General features: G+C 41.5%; 2 protein-coding genes across 4 annotated transcripts in view; both read left to right on the plus strand.

Annotated features, from left to right (window-relative positions):
* The first annotated feature begins 765 nt into the window (after window positions 1-765).
* On the plus strand, window positions 766-13,446 carry LOC143295786 (26S proteasome regulatory subunit 6B). Its single transcript, XM_076607404.1, has 9 exons — window positions 766-833; window positions 1,618-1,722; window positions 2,822-3,008; window positions 5,575-5,721; window positions 6,267-6,470; window positions 7,438-7,605; window positions 8,404-8,480; window positions 10,372-10,596; window positions 13,163-13,446. The coding sequence occupies exons 1-9, from the start codon at window positions 798-800 to the stop codon at window positions 13,274-13,276; spliced, it is 1,263 nt and encodes a 420-aa protein (XP_076463519.1). The 5' UTR covers window positions 766-797; the 3' UTR covers window positions 13,277-13,446.
* Window positions 13,447-16,317: 2,871 nt separating this feature from the next.
* LOC143295997 (uncharacterized) overlaps window positions 16,318-26,184 on the plus strand; it is a 38,993-nt gene continuing 29,126 nt past the window's right edge. The window contains exons 1-4 of one of the 3 annotated variants that reach the window (XM_076607733.1): window positions 18,506-18,640; window positions 21,377-21,462; window positions 23,168-23,333; window positions 24,709-24,883. In XM_076607733.1, coding sequence (XP_076463848.1) covers window positions 23,198-23,333; window positions 24,709-24,883 — 311 coding nt within the window. In that variant the 5' untranslated portion in view covers window positions 18,506-18,640; window positions 21,377-21,462; window positions 23,168-23,197. Of the gene's footprint in view, window positions 16,458-18,500; window positions 18,641-21,376; window positions 21,463-23,167; window positions 23,334-24,708; window positions 24,884-26,184 lie in introns of those variants that run through there. The other 2 variants (XM_076607732.1, XM_076607731.1) reach the window with 2 other exon arrangements.

The raw sequence follows: 26,184 nt of genomic DNA on the forward strand, positions 1-26,184 counted from the left end.
AGCTTATGAGCAGCCCGGTCCGGCCTTTCTTTGATTTCATAACATCGGTCAAGGTTAGACGCTTCATTTATGTTTTATTTATTCACCAAACTCTAAAAAATAGTTAAGAATTTTGTGTAATTGCCCAGATGACATCGATGACAATTCAGCACGGTATATGAATGCTATAGTGATTGTCGGGGGCCTGGAAGCCTAGTAGCAATTCTCTTGGCTGTTCAAGTGGACCAAACTGTACGAGAGAGGAGGGGGAGGTAGCCCCGGGAGCTGCTACCCATCTCCTGGCATGTTCGCCAGGAAGAGAAGATGTAGGAGTATCTTCCATGAAAAAATTATAACTGAGAAAAAGAGAGAAAAGCAGCTGAACATTGCTATTCTGAAGCTCACAGCCCACTGCACTGTCAGTGACGTGATGAGATGATGGTTCCTGAGGGATTTTTGTTTTTGTTTTTTCAGCAGTCGTGGTGTAGCGTATTATGGATGCACGTTCCTTGTAAAATGTACAAAACGTTGAGTGCGTAACTTTCCATCAATATCTTTTTTCATACTGGTTTCAGACTGACGTTTGTTTCACAAAATAATTTTCATACCTGTTCACTGATCTGTTGGTCATTATTAATTGTTTCAATGACTTATCAAGCAATCTTACAAATCTGTACGTAAAGAATTGTCTGGAAGGAGCGAAACAAACTGTCCCATCTCGTTTTTGTCAAATCGGTCATAATCGAAAACGGAAGTGGTCAGAAAAGAAAGAAAGAATTAGTGAACTTGGCGGAAGTGGCGTCACAAAGACAACCAACATGGAGGAATTGGGTCTTGGAACACCAGCTGAAAAGGTAAAGAATATAATTGTTTAAATGATCACCGTATCCGTTGTAAACGCGTGACTGATCTGTCAGTTCGTAGACTATTCACTGGTTTTAATCAGTCAACAGCTGTGTGTTGTGGGCAGTACTTTCAATTATATTCTGAATAGCCGACCATCACTATAGCTGTGGCGTCAAATTTGCTCAGTCACACTCACAGATGAAGCAGTCTCAAGACACTCTGTCGCTCAAGACACTCTGTCGGTAATGTAATCCGCTGTACAACTGACTGTTCGACGTAATCCGCAGTACAAATGACTGTTCGTTCGAGTTGGAATTGAAAACCGGAAATCAAGTGTATACATGTGCACATGAGTGTGTCCCTCTTGAGTCTGAGTCTCCCTTTTCAGTTTTCTTTTTGCACCCCTCCCCTCCCCCCAATCTTCTTCCTTCTCTTTGAGTCATATCCCAAGCTAGTTTGAATGATCATGGATGTTTTGGTTGTTTGTTTTTTTTGTTTTTTTTTTTACATGAAAAGCCTAAGAATAAGAGGTTGAGCATCTTTAGGAAGTGACAGGCAGGCATTGTAATTTCCTGCTTTTGATGGTGTGAATCCACTTATTTATGATGTATTATGTATTACATTATATGGTGTATATATACAAGCCTTAACTGATATCATGCTGCAGGAAAATGAAACTTGGAAGTCTCATGTGAAAGCAAGAATAAAAATATTGTTGAAACATTGTTCAGTAATCATGGTGTATTGTGATAATGTAAATAAATCATGATATATAGACAAATGTATGTGCAGGAGGACAGCACAGTGACAGAGTCACGCCCCACTACGGCTGTTCAGACTGGAGGGGGTGGAGACCCTCTTAGCCTTGATGTTGAAGATCTCTATGTCAAGTACAAGGTATAGTAAGCTGATTATGTTCTGTATTTTATCTGCACGTCAAGTACAAGGTATAGTGAAATGGTGCATTCATTCACAGTTATTACAGTTTTCCTTCCAATTATTGGAACTTGGATTAGTTGGAAATGCACAGACTGAAAGAGTCTCTCAAAGTGTCAGATGTCATCGCTTGGATTGAATTAGACTATTTAGAGTGGATGTAATAATGTATCATTGTATGTGTGCATAAGTGAAATGTGTATGTGTGTGTCAGTGTATATTTATGTGTAGATATATGCATCATTTGTATATGCATGAAGCATTCACAAAGCACATGTAAAAGAACCCATGGCAACAAAAAGGTTTGTCAAAATTCTGTAGGAAAATCCACTTTGATAGGAAAGTAAATAAAATTGCAGGCAGAATATTTTTTTTTAGTGGGTGGCATTCTCAGGGTAATGATGCGCTCTCCTGGGGAGAGCAGGCCGGATTTCACACAGAGAAATCTGTTGTGACAAAAGAGTAATACCAAATGATACAAATACAATACAATACAAATTTCAATACAAGATAATGAAGATCTGCACAGATTTAATATGCATTAAACATTAAAGCAGGCTTTCAAAATCTGTCATGCATTATATATAATTTTGTGTTGATGTGGTAAAAAGAAAAGATGTCTGTGCCTGTTTCAGAATCTGCAGAGCTGGAGATATATTAAAGCAGAGATATTTAGTCACATTAAAAAAACTTCTCAAACCTAAATCTTGCGTTGATGTGATGATTATGATGTATTTATTTTTCATGCGAGGTGCTTAGAGCCCTTTATATGGAGAGTTTGCACCAAAAAGTACTATCTATATCTATTATTATTGTTATTGATATTATCATCATCTTTAAAAAAAAATTTAAAAAAATTAAAAAAAAAAAAAATTATGTGCACATTGCAGAAGCTACAAAGGCAGTTTTAGGTATATAAACAGACATTCAAGAGCCATTACACCTGCATTGTTTTGCGTTGATGTGACCACAAAGATGTGTGTTGCAGAAGCTACAGAACAGAGGCAGGTGGAGTCAAATGAGATGTGTTGATGTGACCAGAGAGATGTGTGTGTTGCAGAAGCTACAGAGGCAGCTGGAGTTCCTCGAGGTGCAGGAGGAGTACATCAAGGATGAGCAGAAGAACCTGAAGAAGGAGTACCTTCACGCCCAGGAGGAGGTGAAGCGGATACAGAGTGTGCCCCTCGTCATCGGCCAGTTCCTGGAGGCTGTGGACCAGAACACTGGCATCGTAGGATCCACAACAGGTACTAGAGTTACAGTATAATGATAGTATTGTGAATTTATATAGTCTTTGCTCCACAAAAATAAGAGGGAGGATTTATAAAAGCAAGATTTTGTGTTGTGTGTGCGTGTGCACATTATTTATGATCTGTAGTCGGTGGTTGATTGAAGCACTGACTGACTTTTGATATCCCCCCCCAACCCCCCAGTTGAAATTCGCAAGTCTTTGCTGTGTTTGTTTTTGTTTTGTAATAAGAATCATTCCACATCCTCGTCTTATTGCTGCATAAGAGTCCATTTGGTGTCATATACTGTACCATGTCAAACTGATGCAAACTAGGCCTATGGTTTGCTCTGTTTGGCCAAATTTCACACGGCTAACAGTGAAAAGACGCCCCTCTTAGTCTGGCCCGCTCTTAGCCAATCAAACGCCTCTAACAGCTATAAGCGCTGAATCATTCCTTTGGCCAAGGCTCTCCACGCCATCTTCTCAGGTTTTCGCTCTGTCTCGTCTAAGTCCTCTTGCTATGTGTTGTGATTTGCTGTCAGGGCCCAGTTACAATGTGATGTGATGTTGCTTTCAGAGTCTAGTTGCCAGTGCCATGTGCCATGTTGCTGTCAGGGTCTGGTTACTTTGTGATGTTGCCACCAGCGTCTAGTAACAGTGTGTTATGATGTGATGTTGCTATCAGTGTCTAGTTACAATGTGTTATGATGTGATGTTGCTATCAGTGTCTAGTTACAATGTGTTATGATGTGATGTTGCTGTCGGGGTCTAGTTACTATGTGTTAATGTGTGATGTTGCTATCAGTGTCTTGTTAAAATGTGTTATGATTTGATGTTGCTGTCAGGGTCTAGTTACTATGTGTTATATTGTGATGTTGCAATCAGTGTCTAGTTACAATGTGTTATGATGTGATGTTGCTGTCGGGTTATAGTTACTATGTGATGTGATGTTGCTGTCAGGGTCAAATTAATGTGTGTTGTGATGTTGCTGTCAGGGTCAGGTTACTATGTGATGTGATGTTGCTGTCAGGGTCAGGTTACTATGTGATGTGATGTTGCTGTCAGGGTCAAGTTACTGTGTGATGTGATGTTGCTGTCAGGGTGCAGTTAATGTGTGATGTGATGTGTTGTTGTCAGGGTCAAGTTACTATGTGATGTGATGTTGCTGTCAGGGTCAAGTTACTATGTGATGTGAGTTTGCTGTCAGGGTCAAGCTACTATGTGATGTGATGTTACTGTCAGGGTGTAGTTAATGTGAAAATGTGATGTTGCTGTCAGGGTGTAGTTAATGTGAGATGTGGTGTTGTTGTCGGGGTGTAGTTAATGCGAGATGTGGTGTTGTCAAGGTGTAGTTAATGTGTGATGTGATGTTGCTGTCAGGGTGTAGTTAATGTGTGTTGTGATGTGATGTTGCTGTCAGGGTGAAGTTAATGTGTGTTGTGATGTGATGTTGCTGTCAGGGTGAAGTTAATGTGTGATGTGATGTTGCTGTCAGGGTGTAGTTAATGTGTGATGTGATGTGATGTTGCTGTCAGGGTCTAGTTAATGTGTGTTGTGATGTGATGTTGCTGTCGGGGTGTAGTTAATGTGTGATGTGATGTTGCTGTCAGGGTGTAGTTAATGTGTGTTGTGATGTGATGTTGCTGTCAGGGTGTAGTTAATGTGTGATGTGATGTGATGTTGCTGTCAGGGTGTAGTTAATGTGTGATGTGATGTTGCTGTCAGGGTGTAGTTAATGTGTGTTATGATGTAATGTTGCTGTCAGGGTCTAGTTAATGTGTGTTATGATGTGATGTTGCTGTCAGGGTCTAGTTATTATTGTTATGATGTGATGTTGCTGTCAGGGTCAAGTTACTATGTGTTACGATGTGATGTTGCTGTCAGGGTCTAGTTACTATGTGTTATGATGTGATGTTGCTGTCAGGGTCTAGTTACTACGTGTTATGATGTGATGTTGCTGTCAGGGTCTAGTTACTATGTGTTGTGATGTGGTGTTGCTGTCAGGGTCTAGTTACTTAGTTACTATGTGTTGTGATGTTGACATGTGGGATAACCAAGTGGTTAAAGCGTTGGACTTTGAATCTGAGGGTCCTGTGTTTGAATCTCAGTAATTGCACCTTTTCCAATCTCCCAGGTAAGCTTATGTGCAGACCTGCTAGTGCCTGTACCCCCTTTATGTGTATATGTACGCAAAAGATTAAATAAGCACGTTAAAGATCCTGTAATCCATGTCAGTGTTCAGTGGGTTATGGAAACAAGAACATACACAGTATGCACACCCCCTAAAATGGAGTATGGCTGCCTACATGGTGGGGTAAATAAACAAAAACGGTCATACAAGTAAAATATTACATGCTGTCTGAGTATGTATGTGCGTGTGTCTGGAAACTTGATTGAGTGACACAGGAAACAAATGATGAGCGCCCCACTATGGCAGCTGTCAGTCGGAACTACCGAGATTGGCAATCTGTTGTGTAAGTGACCCTGAGTTTGTAAAGCGCTTAGACTTTAGAGCTTTGTCTCTGACCGAGGATAGATGCTTTATAAGTATCCATATTAAACCAATAAAATGTTGCTGTCAGGGTCCAACTACTATGTGCGGATCCTGTCCACCATTGACCGGGAGCTGCTGAAGCCGTCGTCCAGCGTGGCTCTCCACAAACACAGCAACGCTCTGGTGGACGTCTTGCCCCCAGAGGCTGACAGCAGCATCACCATGCTTCAGGCAGGTAAGGTGACACCTGCAGGCATCCAACATTACCTTGGTGCCTTGTGAAATATCGTCCCTCCTTCCTTTGGTGCCTTGCGAAACATCATCCCTCCTTACTTTGGTGCCTTGTGAAACATCATCCCTCCTTACTTTGGTGCCTTGTGAAACATAGTCCCTCCTTACTTTGGTGCCTTGTGAAACATCATCCCTCTTTATCTTGATCCCTTGTTACCTTGGTCCCTGGTAAAGCATTGGAATTTCAATCTGAAGGTCCTCACTTTGATGCTGAAATGAGCACCTGGTGGGTGAATTTTTATTTTTATTTCTCAGGTCACCATGTGTACATCTGCTGTTGCTTTACACATCCAGAATACACATGTGAAAGATCCCATAATCTATATAAGCATGTGTTGGGTTATGGAAACACGAACATGTGTAGTGTACACATCCCTGAAAGCAGAGTATAGCTTCATACATGATGGGGTAAAAACTGTCATGTATGTAAAAAAGCCCTTTCTTTCAGTATGATAACAGTGACCAGTGATGTATTGTGGTGTTTTCCAGACGAGAAGCCCAACATGACGTACTCTGACATCGGAGGCATGGACATCCAGAAGCAGGAGGTGAGGGAGGCGGTGGAGCTGCCCCTGACCCACTTTGAGCTGTACAAACAGATTGGGATCGACCCTCCGCGTGGTGTCCTCATGTTTGGGCCGCCCGGCTGTGGCAAGACCATGCTGGCCAAGGCTGTGGCTCACCACACAACAGGTCAGTGATTGCCGTTCTGTTTTCTGTTCTTTTCTTTCCCGTGCTTGGCTTGTATCACAGATTACCATAAGCTTAAAGTTGGGCCAACAGCAAAGTGAGAGCTGTATGATCAATAGGTTCTCCATTGCAATGAGAAGTCATTTACAGCTTAGTCTTTTGTGAATTACTATGACTCTGAAATTAGAAGGATCTATCATTAAACAAAATACACAGATAACTTCAAGAATTATTACACAAAACAAAACAGTTCTTATATATACACTTACTGGTGTGTGCTGTTAAGCATTATTCCAGATTGAAGTTAGCGAATCAATTGCTAGAGACAGGTGATGTGTGTGTTCATGTAAGTGTTATCCTAACCCAAATAGTCGGAACAGCAGTTGCCTCCTCTGCTGTTCTGATGGTCATAGTCGGACACGACTGACTATCATATATATTTATATATCCTGGAAAGATCTTTTCGACAGAATTTGCAGTTTTCATCTGTGTAGCAGACCATAGTTATGCAAGGAGTATACGCTGGCATTGAAAATGGCCTTTCATCTGGGTTTCTGAGGCAATATCTAAATTTTTGGCTGTTGGGACAATAAAGGTTTTTAAATATATAGAAAGAAATACGAAAAAACTTAGCCGTATGCAGAGCACAGGAACAGGTGTCGAGATGGCTGCCGGAAAAAGAGGGCGCTACCTAGCGGGACAAAGGGGAGGTTACCTACTTCTGGGAGGTTATCGGCCGTAGTTGCTCTCTTTTTCTCTGCATAGGTGGATAGTAGTTTGCACAGGACAGAATGTCAGACCCCTGCCGGAGTCTGCACTAGTTGGGTCACGGTAAGTATGTTATTTAAACGTAATTTTAGATAGAAAATTTCCTATTCTTGTGGTTAAAAACTATCTGAAGCCTGCTATTTGAAAAATGAGCCAATCTGGATGATCATAAATATGATTGTTCTTTTTCGTCCTGTTTCAGCGGCGTTCATCCGCGTGGTGGGGTCAGAGTTTGTGCAGAAGTACCTGGGGGAGGGGCCCCGCATGGTGCGCGACGTGTTCCGGCTGGCCAAGGAGAATGCCCCTGCCATCATCTTCATCGACGAGATTGACGCCATTGCCACCAAGCGCTTCGACGCCCAGACTGGGGGTCAGTGGATTTGGGTGGTCTTTTTGGCTGCTGTTTTTTGGTTTAGTGCTTTGATATTTGGGACATTTTGTTTTGTTCATATTTCAGTGATGATGGGGGTGATGATGGTCCTCTTCTGGGGGTCCATTTAGGTTTAGGACTCCTTGACAAGGTTGTACTTGCACCATATATCCTGGCATCAGCCAGAGAGATGCAGACACCTGCAGCGTTGGTCAGAAACTTTGAGCAACACCCCCCGAAAGACATGTCTGTGAAGTGGATGATCCTCAGCTGTGTGGTCCCAGTGTTCCCATCTGAGCCCACAGTACACCCAGCTCTGGGTAGGAGCCAGCCATGGGCTGAAAAATCTCGCCTGTGATGGGGCTTGAACCCACATTCCCCCAGTCACCAGTTGGCAACTGTAACCACGTTACCACAGTGGTTGGTGGCTGGACTCGCTTATTGCCTGGGTTTGGGAAATTTCCTTTCAGAATATCTGAGTGCAAACTTTGTTAGATAAAGAAAATAAAAATTCTGCCATAATTCTTATTTTTGTGTGAAAAATTTTTGTTTTGATGTAATGACAATAATAGTGAACAGGAAGTGTTGTTGATGAAAATGATGATGATGTGCTGTTGACTTTCAGCTGACCGCGAGGTTCAGAGAATTCTGTTGGAGCTGCTGAATGATACTGATACTGTTGTGTATGATGATGATATATTGATGACTTTCAGCTGACCGCGAGGTTCAGAGAATTCTGCTGGAGCTGCTGAATGATACTGATACTGTTGTGTATGATGATATATTGATGACTTTCAGCTGACCGCGAGGTTCAGAGAATTCTGCTGGAGCTGCTGAACCAGATGGATGGCTTTGATCAGACTGTCAATGTCAAGGTCAGTTGATTCTGTTATCAGGATGATGATAATGATGATGATGATAGTAATAATAAATATATTTATATAGTGATGAATTTTGTGAATGGACAAAATCAAAGGTATGTGTTAAGGCCAGACTTGAAGGAGATGAATGCAGAGATTTGATGAAGCAAAATGTTTGTATCGTGAACAAGCAGAAGCTAGGGACTCACCCCCATATGTACGAAACACAAACGGGCACAGGGTATGAAACATTGCATTCAGTTTTTATCATGTGATGAAATGCTGATGCTGACAGAAAATGCCTGTATTATGATTTTTATTTTTTCATGCATGTTCATTGACTTTGAAAACTATCACTATTCATTTGTTTACTAACAGTGCACATTGGATGGAAAACCAGTTATAGTCTGGCGGATGCATTGTACTTGTAATTATATAACATTCACTTTTTTTCTTCTTTTTTTTGTGCCATTTTATTGTGAGAGTGATGTGTGATGGCTATTTTAAGTGTTGTATTTTAGTGGGATAAATAATTGATTGTGAAACCTTTACTTTTCTAATATAGATTTTGTTTTCTTTAGACCAGTGCCCCCTCCCCACCCCCCCAAAAAAAAAGTTTTAAAAAGAAGAAAAGAAAAAGAATAAGAAAGTTGCAGGAAGCATATGATGACATTTACAAGAGACAAGTTTGAAGCTGTGACTGGGTTTCTCAAACGTGTTGAATGTTGTGTGTGCCTGTCAAACTGGTGCACACTGTAGTTCTTTGCTTCCAGAACACATGTGACTCCTTACTGGTCGAGTAAGACAAGGGAAACAACTCTACACAAAAACAGTGATACTGAAAGCAAAACATGAACTCGTTTTTATCACAGCAGACACAGACAGGATACCTGATCCATACAAACAGGATACCTGATCATGGATTCATTAGAGAACCACAAATTCTGAACATTTTAGGGGTGTATAAAATGGAAGAAATTGTTTTTACAAATTTTAGAATTGGAATTTTTTTTTAAATTGTCCAGTTGAGTCAGTTCCAACAATTGTCACCAGTTCCCATCATTTAGACAGCAACAAATGATGTGGAAGACAACTCTCAAGTCTCTGAAGGAGGGACAGAAAGTGAAGAGGACAGGAGAGTGAAGTTCAGGTCAAGGTTATGATACTGCAAAATGGAAAGGGTGGGGGTGGCAGGAATATGGAATAAAAGCAAGTCAGAGTTCACACACAGTTACAAAAAAACAAAACAACAACCATGATATGCCATTGTTAAGTTCTTAATTTTTTTCTTTAATGACACAGGTTCGAAATAGTTTAATTTTGGGTCTCTGTATGACTGAAGCAAAGTAATATACACCGTTTCTGTCAGTGATAAGTCACAGCAGCAAAATTTTCAAATTGAATTCAAATTTTAAAAAAAGGTAATGGTAGGGAAAAGCAAAAACAGATTTCCTTTTTACGTCTCACCAGAATGGCTGTTCTCATCCATGTATCAGATTATGATTTATGCAAGAGGTATAAGCCATTATTCAAAATTGCATTCCTTTCCGGTTTCTGTTCTTACAATGCAATAGTATAAATATTTTGGTCTCTGGTGTTTTAAAGGTTTTTAGAAAGTTCTAAAGTTTATGATAAAAAAAAAAACAACCTTGTATCAACCCTGAAAGTTTTAAAATGTTATGATGAGCCTGTATGAACCGAAGAAGATTAATTTTGTGAATTTAAAAATTATTTAAAATAAAAAAAAAACTATCACAAAAACATGTATCAAGTCTGAAAGTTTAAAAAAAAAGATTGTGAAGAAAAATCTGTGTGAACCCTGACAGTTTCTAGAATGTATTGATGAACCCTGAAAGGTTTTTACATCTGAGGTCTGTTGACGTCTGTGACTTTGGGGTTCTGACAGGTGATCATGGCCACCAACAGAGCAGACACCCTGGACCCCGCCCTCCTACGGCCGGGTCGTCTGGACAGGAAGATTGAGTTCCCCTTGCCGGACAGACGCCAGAAGCGTTTGATCTTCTCCACCATCACGGGCAAGATGAACATCAGTGAGGAGGTGGACCTGGAGGACTATGTGGCCCGCCCCGACAAGATCTCTGGTGCCGATATCAACGCCATCTGTCAGGAGGTGAGGCTTTGTTACATGGTCAGCACTCTGTCTGTCAGGAGGTGAGGTTTTGTTACATGGTCAGCACTCTGTCAGGAGGTGAGGCTTTGTTACATGGTCAGCACTCTGTCTGTCAGGAGGTGAGGCTTTGTTACATGGTCAGCACTCTGTCAGGAGGTGAGGCTTTGTTACATGGTCAGCACTCTGTCTGTCAGGAGGTGAGGCTTTGTTAAATGGTCAGCACTCTGTTACATGGTCAGCACTCTGTCTGTCAGGAGGTGAGGCATTGTTACATGGTCAGCACTCTGTCTGTCAGGAGGTGAGGCATTGTTACATGGTCAGCACTCTGTCAGGAGGTGAGGCATTGTTACACGGTCAGCACTCTGTCTGTCAGGAGGTGAGGCTTTGTTACATGGTCAGCACTCTGTCAGGAGGTGAGGCATTGTTACATGGTCAGCACTCTGTCAGGAGGTGAGGCTTTGTTACATGGTCAGCACTCTGTCAGGAGGTGAGGCTTTGTTACATGGTCAGCACTCTGTCAGGATGTGAGGCTTTGTTACATGGTCAGCACTCTGTCAGGAGGTGAGGCTTTGTTACATGGTCAGCACTCTGTCTGTCAGGAGGTGAGGCATTGTTACATGGTCAGCACTCTGTCAGGAGGTGAGGCTTTGTTACATGGTCAGCACTCTGTCTGTCAGGAGGTGAGGCTTTGTTACATGGTCAGCACTCTGTCAGGAGGTGAGGCTTTGTTACATGGTCAGCACTCTGTCTGTCAGGAGGTGAGGCATTGTTACATGGTCAGCACTCTGTCAGGAGGTGAGGCTTTGTTACATGGTCAGCACTCTGTCAGGAGGTGAGGCTTTGTTACATGGTCAGCACTCTGTCAGGAGGTGAGGCATTGTTACATGGTCAGCACTCTGTCAGGAGGTGAGGCTTTGTTACATGGTCAGCACTGTCAGGAGGTGAGGCATTGTTACATGGTCAGCACTCTGTCTGTCAGGAGGTGAGGCATTGTTACATGGTCAGCACTCTGTCAGGAGGTGAGGCTTTGTTACATGGTCAGCACTCTGTCTGTCAGGAGGTGAGGCATTGTTACATGGTCAGCACTCTGTCTGTCAGGAGGTGAGGCATTGTTACATGGTCAGCACTCTGTCTGTCAGGAGGTGAGGCATTGTTACATGGTCAGCACTCTGTCAGGAGGTGAGGCTTTGTTACATGGTCAGCACTCTGTCTGTCAGGAGGTGAGGCATTGTTACATGGTCAGCACTCTGTCAGGAGGTGAGGCTTTGTTACATGGTCAGCACTCTGTGACATAGAGTCAACTGAAATGATAAGCCCAGATTCATAGTTACTATTTGGTGAGTATACCAGTGTAAGTGGTGATTTTATCATTACTTTCTTTTAAGTGTTTCCAGGCAAATCTGTATTGTTTTGGTATGCTTTCAACATGTGTACATACATTTTGAAGAATCCGACAATATATTCGCTACATGAATGTTGTTAATACAGTTCAGTTAATAGTTGTGTTCATGTTTGTTTTGCTTTTTGTTTGTAATCCTCCATACACCAAAACGGGTGAAAGCAAATTAAATCAGGAAAAAAAGGAAAAAAAAAGTCTGGTATGCATGTGCATATGCATGTGTGTGTGTGCTGTGAAAGACAGAGAGAGAGAGAGAGAGCAGATTGCCTACATCCTTTCATGAGATAGAGAGAATTGGAGAGAGATTGTAGAATATGTTTGGTCTTCCACAAGTTTCAACATAGTTTATGAATCCAGCTAGAAATATGATTTATTTCTGTGGTAGTGTCGAATGTCACAAAAGATTCTCTCTCTCTGTGTCTCTATCTGTCTCTGTCTGTCTGTCTGTCTGTCTGTCTGTCTCTCTCTCTCTCTCTCTCTCTCTCTCTCTCTTTCAGGGCAGGCTACAGCACAGTAGATCACATATTTACATTGAATGGACTTGTACAGAAATATTTACAGAATAATAGTAAGCTTTACATTGCGTTTGTGAGCTTCAGAAAGGCCTTTGATTCGGTGGACAGAAATATAATGTGGGATGTTCTAAGAAAACCAGGTATACACAGGCATTTATACAAAGCTGTGAAAGGAGTTTATACTTTTGTACTTGCATGTGTGCGTGATAAATGTCTGTATTCTGATCCGTTTGATTGTCCAAGAGGAGTTAAACAGGGCTGTTTACTTAGTCCCATGCTGTTTTCTTTTCTTATCAATGAATTGGCAATGGAACTAAATGGGTAAACATGGCATCCAAATGTTACCTAATGCTGTAGAAATCTTTTTTTTTTTTTGCTTTTTGCTGATGACGTGATATTTTTTACAGCGAAAATTTGCTGCTTTTAAAAATACAAGTTTTAAAGACATGCAGAGCCTACTGTTGTTGATATTTTTATATTTTACCGGTCTTGGTATTTACCTCTGTGTTTTCTGCAAGAAGCAGAGCCCAGGACACGAAGAGAGTGTGAACTATTTGCGTGTGTATATAGATGTACCTTTCAAATAAAGAATTGTGTGTGAGTGCTTGAATGATTACCTGAGATGTAACCTCATGTTTGTTCTTCCTTTCAGGCTGGCATGCAGGCCGTACGTGAGAACCGCTATGTGGTCTTAGCCAAGGACTTTGAGAAGGGGTACAAGAACAACATCAAGAAGGATGAAACAGAGCATGAGTTCTATAAATAAACTTGTTTTTATGACTTGGTTGCAGTGAATGTAACTGCAGTGTGTTCGCGGATAGGTGGACGCGGTGTGAGAGTCTCCTTGTGAGGACTGTGAACAATTTGTGTCTGTAATTGTTTTGCACTTTCTGTTTAACTTTAATTTGTCAATAAAAAAATGATTTATGTCCCACAGTTTCTGTGTACAATATTTATTGAGACGTGTGTGTGCATGTGTGCCCAGTTAGCTGTGTGGTGTGTGTGAAACTGAAAGTGATATCATCTGAAATGAAGAAGAAAAGAAAAAGACCATGCCATTCCAAAACCTTCACACACAGAGAAGAATCACAAACCATTTATGGTAAGATTAATACTTTGTTACACACACACTCACACAAACACACACACATTCTCTCTCTCTCTCACACACATGCATACACACTTGTTATTGTCTTCTTAACAGCTGTGTGCATTTTGCTTTGATGTGGTGCCATGCTGTTGTGGAGGAGTGAAAGTTTGTATTAGAGAACAGCACTACGGTGGAGAAAAACAGGTGCAGGTGAACAACTGCTGTCATTCAAACTGGACTTAAATATTATACTTTATCAAAACTTTGTTGTCGGTTTTTGTGTTGGTTTTTTTTATGAGCAGGTGTGGAAAGGATTTGAACCTATGTTTCAGTTTCAGTTTCAGTAGCTCAAGGAGGCATCACTGCGTTCGGACAAATCCATATACGCTACACCACATCTGCCAAGCAGATGCCTGACCAGCAGCGTAACCCAACACGCTTAGTCAGGCCTTGGGGAAAAAAAAGAAAAAAAAAAGGGGGAATAAATAATAGATAAACTTACCTAAATAAATAAATAAATAAATAATTATAATATAGAAAAAGGTAGTAGTAATAATAATAATATATATATATATAAAATAAAAATAAAAAATATGACAGCAATGATGATAAATAAGCAAATAAATGTAAAACATGAAGACACACATTCACACATACCCCCACACATGCATAACAGATATGCACCAAACATGCAGTTTCACAGATATGAAAGCACAGTCAAATACATATAAATGTACATGAGCTCCAACACACACACACACACACCACACACATTACCCTGCACTTCCTCTACCCCCCTCCTCCACACACTCATTTCTAGTCTACGTATCGCAACTTCCACGGCACACACACACACACTCACAGAGATGAACACTTACTTGTACAAGCACACACACACGCATACGCCCATATCTCCCACCCCCAACCCTACACACATGTACAAAGATATATATATATATATATATGAACCTATGGAAGTCAGTAACTGATGGGACATTTGAATTCTCTGTAAAGGAGACAGCCGTTTGTTACGCCTGATGATTTATAGTTTTGTCCCAGCATTCTTTATTTTTATCAAAAAAAAGGGGGAAAGCAGTTCTCCAAAATTGTCTTTCTCAGTTCCGTCCATTAGGACATCACATCCACTTTGCCAAAATAACATCAGTTTGCTTTGAGTCTCTAGTGCAATTTTGCTCTGTGTAGTTTTCAATGGTGTAAACTGATTTTGCTGAACAAAAGTCATGCACTCCCAAAGAGGAGGAAGTCCAGAACCCAGCCATGCTGACCAGCATGCTCAGCAATCAGCTGACAGCCTTCAGTGAGGAGGGTCCACTTCAGCAGACATGAAGGAGTTAACAGAAATGATCACTGTCCATGACTGTGCCCAGCACAAAAATGCTCCATCAACTCACAGCAGCCATCAGCACCTGTCGTGACTTGACTCTCCCTCCACTGTCGCTAGATTGGTGCTCAGGGTGCCATTCTTTCGAATTAAACAATAAAACCGAGGTTCCTTGTGCAGCATATACTAAGTGCATGGAAAAGAAGACAACAAAAGGGCTGACCCAGGGGGAAAATCCACTTTGATAGTAAAACAGAAAACTTGCAGGTGAAAGAATGTCTGTAGGGACTGCACATGGGGAGAAAGCCCGAATTCCTCAGAGATATGTGACAACAATTCGATTCAAAAGCAATGCTGCAAGACGAGGCAGAAAGGGCCCAGAGGAGAGAAAAACAAAACAAAAGAAGTCCAGCGAAAGAGAAACAAGACTGCAAAACAGAAAATGATAACCCCAAAGGAATTGCCCAGCCTCTCCCAAGAACAGCAACTGGTCAAACGTTGTCCTGCGCTGAATGTTAAAAGAAAAAGTGTTGTTGGAGTGGAGTGATGGCCTAGAGGTGATGCGTCCACCTTGGAAGTGAGAGAATCTGAGCACACTGGTTCGAATCACAGTATAGTCGCTAATATTTTCTCCCCCTCCACTGAACCATGAGTGGTGGCCTGGACGCTAGTCATTCAGGTGAGACAATAAACCAAGGTCCCGTGTGCAGCATGCACTTAGCGCATGTAAAAGAACCCACCGCAATAATTTATTAAAAGAGTTGTCCCCGGCTGGCAAAATTTCTGTAGAAAAATCCACTTTGATAGGAAAAGCAAATAAAATTGCAAGCAGGAAAAAATACAAACAAACAAACAAAAACAAAAACAAAAAACAAAAAGGGTGGCGCTCTCAGTGTTGCGACACGTTCTCCCTGGGGAGAGCATCCCAAATTTCACACAGATAAATCTGTTGTAACGAAAAAAAGAAATACAAATACAAGCTTGATGTTACCATCATGTCAAGGAAAATAAAGACGTGCGTGTGTGTATGTCAGTGTATGTGCTTGGATGTGTGCATTACTGTACATATTTTACCCCGCCCTTAAAACAGCCAAAACATGAGAGGTATTGCACTGTAAGTTTTGTCTTGACATGAGAGGTATTGCATTAGAAGTTATGTCTTGACATGAGAGGTACTGCACTAGAAGTTACGTCTTCACATAGGGACATTGGGTATTACAACAACAACATCAACAACTGATTTTCAACTCAGCACTCCGAGACCGAGATTCAGAATCCGGACACTCTCCGGGGCTGAGTTCAACTGACGCTGCAACCGATCAGCTGTCACCCTGTCGTCTCCAGTGTTGTGCTGTCATCACGCTGTTTCCTGTGAATGGCCTACTTACAATCTGGCACGTCTAGCTGTGCGACACTTTAGCTGCCACATAACCGTGTTGTTCTAGCCATTGGCATTGGAAATGAATCCAATGCAGGCCAACATCTGGTGTCAAGATGTCTTTCTTGCACGTGAATGTATGTCGCATGTGCTTTTGTCTCGTAAAGAATTAGTCATTATCCCATTTCATTACGTGTATATATATATATATATATATATATATATATATATATATATATATATATATATATATATATATATATATATATAAATGTATATATTCTTTTCATGAAGGCTTTCTTAGCTTCACTTGCCATAGTCTGCAACGGTTTGTATTATACTGTTCATGTCAGCCCTTGGTAATGTTACCGTTCAGAATTCGTAATAGCCAAGACGCGTTTGACTTCAGTTTCAATGCAAATTACTTGAATATGCCCGTTACATGAAAAGTATAGCAGTCATCCCGCAGTCTCGATTGCATGGATACCAAGTCCAAAGAAGGAAAATGGGAACAACAATATCAGCTCAGTGTGCAAACATGTGCCGTTTTTCAATCATTGTTAACTGTTTTCTGAGGCTCCCGTTTAAGTTTGTTTTAGAACTGTTTGCCCAGCGATAAGTAGCCTCAGTGCAGAACTCGAGTAAAATGAATTTAAACCGGAAGCAATTACTAAACTCGGGACAGTGATTTTTTGCTTTTTTTATGTAATGCTGCCAACGTGACCCAATGGGCATGTGTCCAGTCCGAGATGTCGGTTAATGTGAGCGCTTTATTGTACATGATGATTTCTGTGCTGTCTGCAAAACAACTGATGGAAATTAAAAATCAACAACAACACTGACAACAACAACAACTGTGAACAACCAGAGCTCCTAAGTAGGTCTAAAGACCATAAACCTGCCTGTTTATGTGTTGTATGCTCCGCCAGCTACTGATTGCAGGGCTTCAGACTCGTAATGATGAAAACCGGGTATTTCGGCATATGATAGTCTCACACCGATGATAAGCTGTGTAAGAAGCTGTATGAAACACACACACACACACACACACACACACACACACACACACACACACTAACGTGCTGCAGGCACGCACTGACACCACATACACTGACACAGACTTTTTGGCTGGAAAGTGACGACTCTGAGACAGGAGAGACATGCTCAGTTTGTGGACACAGAGAGAATCGACTTCCAGTGAGTGTGTGCAAACTTTTCATTGCCAACTCGCTAATCTCAGTACATGTGCGTGAACACACGTACACACACACACACTCACACACGCGCGCAGCACAGCAGCTCGGTGAAAAGATGCTGTCGCATATCATGCTGTGAGCACCTGTAGTGCGCTGGACTGAAAGCCAAGGAAGTGCTCTGTCAGTTTGTGTTCTTTATTCAGTTTAACCGTTCTTTTGTCTTTCAGTTATGTGCGTGCGCGTGTGTGTGAGGGTGTGTGCGCGGCGCGCGCAACTCAGTGTAGCCTCTGTGTCGTGTGTGTGTGTGTGTGTGTGTGTGTGTGTGTGTGTGTGTCACAGTGTGTACGTGCGCGCGTACTGTGTGCCTGCTTTCTGTGCCCAACAGCAAGAAATTAGTTTTCCTTTAACGCTGCTCTTGGATATCGCAAATCTGTTGTAAATGTTTTTCACTTTCATGACATGTGCATGGTGTGTTTCGCCGGACTAACAAAACATGACCACCCTCAATGAACTGCCAACACTGGCACGGTAATTGGTGCATGCTGGGTACTGCTATTTTCATTTCCCCATTACTCTTGGTTGATATGTACGTCTCTCAGTTCGTACCTATGTAGATACAAAACTTTTATAACATATGTGAACAGACTTCAGCACACAACTTCCCTTAAAAAAAAAATCATTTTATTTAATTTCATTGTAAGTGGAACGAAGAGACGGTAATTTTAACCGGTGTCGTTCATTTGGGCGGTGCATCCCATCAAATGTGCCCACACAAGATCAAAACTTCAAAATTTGTCTCGGATAAATTCTCCTATTCATAAATAATAACCTTCAACACGAATTGTTTAAAAATGTGTAATCTGCGCATACAGAGGGAGAGGGGGTGGGGGGAGGGGTGGGAGGGAGGCTTTGAAAATGTGGACAGGAAGTACTTTTTGTCCAGGGTACTTATTTAGCCCAACACCTCATGAATGATGCCGCCATTGACAGACAGTAGCGTCGGTGGAAACAGGTGTCCTTTGTGAAAAGCGAGGCAGAGAGAGTGGCCATTAAACAGTATCCGGGTTTCGGTCACTGCGGAGTATTCTGAGAGAAGTGAGAGAGAGAACTGCTGTCATCACTTGGTGAGCAGTTTTGGACTGTCATACAGTGTAGATTGTAGGCCTTGTAGGCCTGTGTGTACATGTAGACGAACAAAGTTCGCTTGGCGATACACACAGGAAGTGGTGTGTGTGTGTGTGTGTGTGTGTGTTGTGGAAGGGGAAGGAGAGTGGGGACGCATATGTGTGTGCTTTTTGTGATGGTTTCCTTTATTATAGGTCTTCATATCTCTTTGTATGATAATAATGATTATTACCTATGACCAGCTAAAATATAAAACTATGAGTATGATATGGGAAAGCGTGTGTTGTTTGTGACAGCAGCAGTTTGATAGTTTCAGCATGAACCAGATTTAAAGTAAAGTCTGTTCTGAAAGACTGTTGAGCACGACAGTAATAGAGTAATATACTGTTTTATAGTGTACACCTGTAGTGATATTCTGTGTGTGTGTGTGTGTGTGTGTGTGTGTGTGTGTGTGTGTGTGTGTGTGTGTGTGTGTGTGTGCGCGCGCGCGCGCACTCGTGTGTGTGTGTGTGTGTGTGTGTGTGTGTGTTTTCACACTCACATACAAACATGCAAACATTCTGTCATGCATATGTACCATTCTCAGTGTCAACAGAAAGACATGTGCTGTGGACACAATGACAAAACACAAGTGTTTTCATGTGACACACTGACCCAGTGACTCCAAGTTCCACTCTCACAAACAACACCGACATTATTATAGCATTGAAGCAGCCTCAAAGGGTGGGACTAAATGTGTCACATCCAATGCAGTCAGGGGTCAAAAGTATACATGTTGTATGTCATATATTTTATGTGTGCATGCAGGTCTGTAATCCATGTGTACATGTATGTATGTATGTTGATATGGGATCATGTCTATTCAGCTGCCATCTTCCCATTTCTGTGCATCTTCTCCATGTTGAACTCCCCTTCCCACCCCAAAGAAGGAAAAACCCAACAATAACAAGAAAACAAAAACAACAAAAAACAACAGATAATGCTAAACTTGCATGCTTCAAAATTTGAAAATAAACTTTGAATGTCTGTTATGAATATTTACAATATGAAAAGAAGAAAACCCATCATTAAAACAGTATGGATGCATTTCTTCACAGAATTTTTTTTTCTTTTTTTTTTTGTAACTAAAATTCTGATTTGATGTGCCCATGGCCACTCTTGGGGCAGTGTTTTTGATTTGGACGACTGGCTGTGGGTCTGCTGTTCGTACTGGTTTCAGTCTTCTGATTTTAGAATAGAATAGAATAGAATATGCCTTCACTACCAAGTGTACTGGGGTCACAAGGAATATTGGGGGGGATAATACATAACAAGATACAAACATAAATCGAAAATCATACACAAACACAGATACAGTAGAAATTAGGATATATGCAAGTGCATATCAATATAAAAACTTGTGCATACTCACACATGCATGCACTGCACACACACACACACACACACACACACACATGCACACACACACACACACACACACGTTTGAACAGAAGCCGCATATTACATGTGGATGGGGCTGATGACTAGATCTTCAGGTAGAGGGTTGTTGATTGTAAATTCTATTTATCATACTTGATTTGTTTGAGAGACAGGGCATTGACTGCTTTGGGGGAAAAGCTATTGGCGAAGCGATTGGTTTTTGTCCTTATACTACTGTACTGTTGACCAGAGGGGAGCATCTTGAAAATCCAAAAGCTGGATGTGATTCATCCTGGCTGATTGATTTTGCTTTTTTGAGTAGCCGCTTATAATATATGTCTTCTAGAGAAGGTAGATCAGCCCCGTTAATCTTGGTGGCAGTTTTTACGATTCTGTTAAGGGCTGCAACTTCTGCCTTGGAAATGTACATTTCCGTACCAAACAGTAATAGCGAAGGTTAGCACACTTTCAGAGACTGCTTGGTAGAAATCAGCCATGATTTCTTTTTTAATTCTGAACTTTTTGAGGCGCTGAAGAAAGTACAGGTGCTGTCGTGCTTTCTTAACAATTTTTTCAGCATTTTTCTCCCATTTCAAATCGGAAATGATCAGTCTGAGAAATTTAAAGTCACTGATGATCTGTACTTGCTTGTCTTTAATGACAAGTGGTAGGGGGTCAGATCTGGTCTTCCTGAAATCTAAAATTAATTCTTTGGTTTTTGATATGTTGAGTTCTAAGTTGTTTGATCACACCAGCTGACAAGTTCCAGTACTTCTTCCCTATAAATTGACTCATCACTGTTTGTAATCAGCCCTTCTAGAGTAGTATCGTCGGCAAACTTGACCATGGTGTTACATTCATTTTGAGTTGCACAGTCATGTGTGAATAGTGAGTACAACAGTGGGGATAGAACACATCCCTGTGGGGTGCCTATGTTGAGAAACCCTGCTTGCTTTTAATTCAGACTTTTGATAAGTAGTGTGCAGTGTAAATTATGAGTCCTGTGAATGCATATATATGATTTCTGCAATAGAGGTGTCCTGACTGACTGATAAACTTTATCCATAGAAATGTCATTTCTAGTCTTTTTGTCTTTGACACGTATGATGTTTGTGTTAACAGTAGTGAAACCATTCTCCAAAGGGGTGGAGAATTTCCAAATTCAGATACCCAAGACTTTTCTTTGACACAATATTTTTTGGTTGTAAATGTCGTAATGTTGTTGTTTTTTGTTTTGTTTTTTAGCCAGTTAACTCAATATCATTGTAAACAATTTTAGAACATAGATGTTTATTTCTTCCTATATTTTCACCCAGAAGCACTGAACAAACTGCCCTTCTCAGTCCGCCTCTTGGATTCCCTGGCATTCTCTCCCCTTCTGCCTTCCACTTGATCCACAAATGTACGTCTTGACCTTTTCCTCTGTGTGTGTGTGTGTGTGTGTGTGTGTGTGTGCGAGTGTGTGTGAGCGCACAAGCTTGTTTGTGTATGGTATCAAGTATTTGAATGATTGTATACTTATCTATATACATGTAACTTTTTATTGTAAATATGACAACTTCCTGTCTTGGAGGTTTGAGTCTCAGTGTGTGTTATTGTCATTATTACTATTATTTGTATTATTATTATTATTGTTATTATTACTAGTAGTATCATCATTATTATTATCATTATGATCATTATTGCTATTATTTGTACTGTTATTGTTATTATTGCTTGTAGTGTCATGATTATCATTATTATTATCATTATTACCCTTATTGTTATTAGTCGTAGTAGTAGCAGTATCCTCACTAACAGTGGACATGATGATGAGACAGTGTGTCTATGAACACCAATTACAGTTGCTGTTTGGTTTGATGTCTGTACAGGTTTATGTTTGTAAGTTGTTGTTTTTGTTTGTGAATGCATCTTTTGCACACCAGTTTTTACAGTCCATAGCAATGCTGAGCATGTTTTGGGAGGAAAGGGCGCTGTATGAATTAAATTATTATCATTTTTATCATCATTATCATTGATGATGATGAAGGTGATGATGATGGTGGTTGTAATGATGATGATGAAGGTGATGATGAAGATGGTGATGCTGATGATGGTGAAGGTGATGTTGATGATAGTTGTGATGATGATGAAGATGGTGATGATGATGACGACGATGATGATGACTGTTTCAGCAGTGTGACGTGTGAAGTAGCTGACACAGGATGGGACTGGTGATGATGATGATGATGATGACAATGATGATGATGCCAACTGTTCATGATGATGGTGATGATGATGATGACGAACACTGTCCACCAGTGTGAAGTGTGCAGTGGCTAACACAGAAGGATGGGACTGGTGATGATGATGATGCTGATGAGGAGGATGACGATGATGATGATGACAATGATGATGATGATGATGATGATGACAATGATGATGATGATGACTGTTCCACCAGTGGCTGACACAGAAGGATGGGACTGGTGATGATGATAACAGTGACGATGATGATGATGATGACGATGATGATAACGATGATGATGACGACTGTCCACCAGTGTGAAGTGAGCAGTGGCTGACACAGAAGGATGGGACTGGTGATGATGATAACAGTGACGATGATGATGATGATGATGATGATGATGATCTTCTTCTTCTGCGTTCACTCGCATGCACACGAGTGGGCTTTTACATGTATGACCGTTTTTTACCCCGCCATGTAGGCAGCCATACTCCGTTTTCGGGGGTGTGCATGCTGGGTATGTGCTTGTTTCCATAACCCACCGAACGCTGACATGGATTACAGGATCTTTAACATGCGTATTTGATCTTCTGCTTGCATACACACATGAAGGGGGTTCAGGCGCTGGCAGGTCTGCACTTATGTTGACCTGGGAGATCGTAAAAATCTCCACCCTTTACCCACCAGGCGCCGTGACCGTGATTCGAACCCGGGACACTCAGATTGAAAGTCCAATGTTTTAACCATTCGGCTATTGCGCCCGTCGATGATGATGATGATGACGATGATGATGATAACGATGATGATGATGATGATGATGATGACGATGATGATGATGACGATGATGATAACGATGATGATGATGACGACTGTCCACCAGTGTGAAGCGAGCAGTGGCTGACACAGAAGGATGGGACTGGTGCTGAAGGACAAGATCCGTCTCCACACCCAGCTGGGACAGTCAGAGGTGCAGCTGCTGTTTGGTGACATCACACAGCTGACGCAGCAGGAAAAAGTCGACTTCATCTTCGTCTCTGCTTTTCCTGGTGATTATTCTCTGTGTCTGTGTGTGTGTGTGGGGGGGGGGGGGAGAGAGAGAGTGAGTGAGTGAGTGTGTAAGTGTGTGAAAGTGTGGTTTGTGTGTGTGTGTGTGTGTGTGTGTATGTGTGTGTACATGTGTGTGTACCCCAGCTGGATGACAACGATGGTCATCATCGATCTCGATGGACACACCACCACCACCACATCATAGAGAGAGAGAGAGAGTGTTTAAGTGTGTAAAAGTGTGTTGTGTGTGTGTGTTTACATGAAAGAGACAGAAAGAGAGAGACAAGACAAGACAAGACAAATTCTTTATTTCAAGGATTATAGATAAGCACTGGTGTGCTTTTTTTACATGCAGTCCCCACCCTGAATAGGGTCTACACTACACAATATTTGATAAAAATGAAAGCATGGTGTTAACAGAGATACATAACAGAGGAAAAAATATGCATGAATCAAAACAAAACAACAGCCACACACACACACACACACACACACACACACACACACAAACAAACATGGCATACAGGCACAAGCATGGTGTTAGTAAAATGCATAGGACAGAAAATGAACAAAATGAAAGAAACAAACACACACAACACACACCGCACTACACACCAGAATGGGGGATAGAGGGTGAGGAAGGTTCTCAGTCAACCATACACATTTGACAAACAGTATCAATAAAATGAACGATTTACATTACACGTTATGGCATAAGGTGGGAAAGGCAATGTTTTTTGAAGGTGGTTGGGCAATGGTGTTGTTTAATTGTTTCTGGGAGTGAGTTCCATAGTGTGGTGCCTGAGTAAACCAGACTGGATTTGAACAAGTCAATTCTTGGAATTGGGATGTGGACTTTGGGGGGATTCCACACACACACATCATCATCATCATCATCATCATCACCCCCATCATCATCATCATCACCCCCATCATTTTCATCATCTCCCCCATCATCTTCATCATCATCCCCATCACCCATTATCATTCATCATCGTCACCCTCATTCATCATCGCCATCATCATCATCATCACCCATCATCATCATTCATCATCATCGCCATCATCATCATCATCGTCATCATCACCCATCATCATCATTTATCATCACCCCCATCATCATTCATCATCATCATTCATCATCATCACCCATCATCATTCATCCTCATCATCCTCATCATCATTTATCATCATCACCATCATCATTCATTTGTCAATGAAATACAGAAAACAAAATGTTCCACATTCCTGGGGCACCAAATAAACAAAAAACAACCAAAAAACCACACCTTTTTTCTGGAACAGGGGTTGGTGGTTGTGACACCTGTCATGGTGAATATTGTGACACCTGGCCTGACCTTGACACCATTACAGGTGACTACGCCCCTGTGCCGGGCACACTCATTGGCGCACTGCGACGAAACCTGGACCTGAGTGTGGTGGAACTGGCCAAGAACAAGGCGTCGGACCTGCGCAAAGCTTTCAACTGTTGGGTGTCTCATCCTCTGCCTCCCCATATTCCCTACAGGCAGCTCGTCTGCTTTGAGAGGTGACAGCTTTCCACTCACGTTCACAAATACATATCAAACAGTTCTTACTCTTCTTCATTCGTGGACTGCCACTCCCACATATCAAACAGTTCTTACTCTTCTGTGTGCGTGTGTGTGTTTGTGTGTGTGTGTGTATGCGTGTGTGTGTTTGTGTGCATGTGCCGTGGAAGCTGCGATACATAGACTAGAAATGAGTGTGTGGAGGAGGGGGGTAGAGGAGGTGCAGGGTAATGTGTGTGGTGTGTGTGTGTGTGTGTGTGTGTGTGTTGGAGCTCATGTACGTTTATATGTATTTGACTGTGCTTTCATATCTGTGAAACTGCATGTTTAGTGCATATCTGTTACTGCATGTGTGGGTGTATGTGTGAATGTGTGTCTTCATGTTTTACATTTATTTGCTTATTTATCATCATTGTTGTCTTATTTATCTATTTATTCATTTATTATTTATTATTATTATTTTATTATTATTATCATTACTACTACCTTTTTTTTATATCATAATTATTATTTATTTATTTATTTATGTAAGCTTATCTATTATTTATTCACCTTTTTTTTCTTTTTTTTTTTCTCAAGGCCTGACTAAGCGCGTTGGGTTACGCTGCTGGTCAGGCATCTGCTTGGCAGATGTGGTGTAGCGTATATGGATTTGTCCGAACGCAGTGACGCCTCCTTGAGCTACTGAAACTGAAACTGAAACTTACTCTTCTTCATTCGTGGACTGCCACTCCCAACGTCACTAGGATACACAAGAGGGTTTTTATGTGCAGGACTGTTTTTACCCCGCCATGTAGGCAGCCATACTCCGTTTTTTGGGGCGTGTGCTTGCCATGTATGTTGTTTCCATAACCCAGAGAAAGTTGACATGGATTACAGGATCTTTAACGTGCGTATTTGATCTTCTACTTGCATATACACACGTAGAAGGTTCAGGCATGAGCAGGTCTGAACATCTGTTGACCTGGGAGATAGAAACATCTCCTCCCTTTACCCACAAGGCGCTGTGACCAGGTTTCAAACTCGGGACCTTCAGATTGAAAGTCCAATGCTTTGATTGTTCAGCTTTTGCACCTGTCATATTAAGCAATTAATGGTCAAAGGTCCCATCACCTTTTATGGCGATCGAGGCAGTGAATTCATATCCACTGTGTCGAGGGTTGGGCATAGGAAGGCAGTGAATTCATATCCACTGTGTCTAGGGCTGGCCATAGGAAGGCAGTGAATTCATATCCACTGTGTTCAGGGCTGGCCATAGGAAGGCAGTGAATTCATATCCACTGTGTTCAGGGCTGGCCAT

This window comes from Babylonia areolata, chromosome 21, assembly GCF_041734735.1.
Source record: "Babylonia areolata isolate BAREFJ2019XMU chromosome 21, ASM4173473v1, whole genome shotgun sequence".
Classification (NCBI taxonomy): domain Eukaryota; kingdom Metazoa; phylum Mollusca; class Gastropoda; order Neogastropoda; family Buccinidae; genus Babylonia; species Babylonia areolata.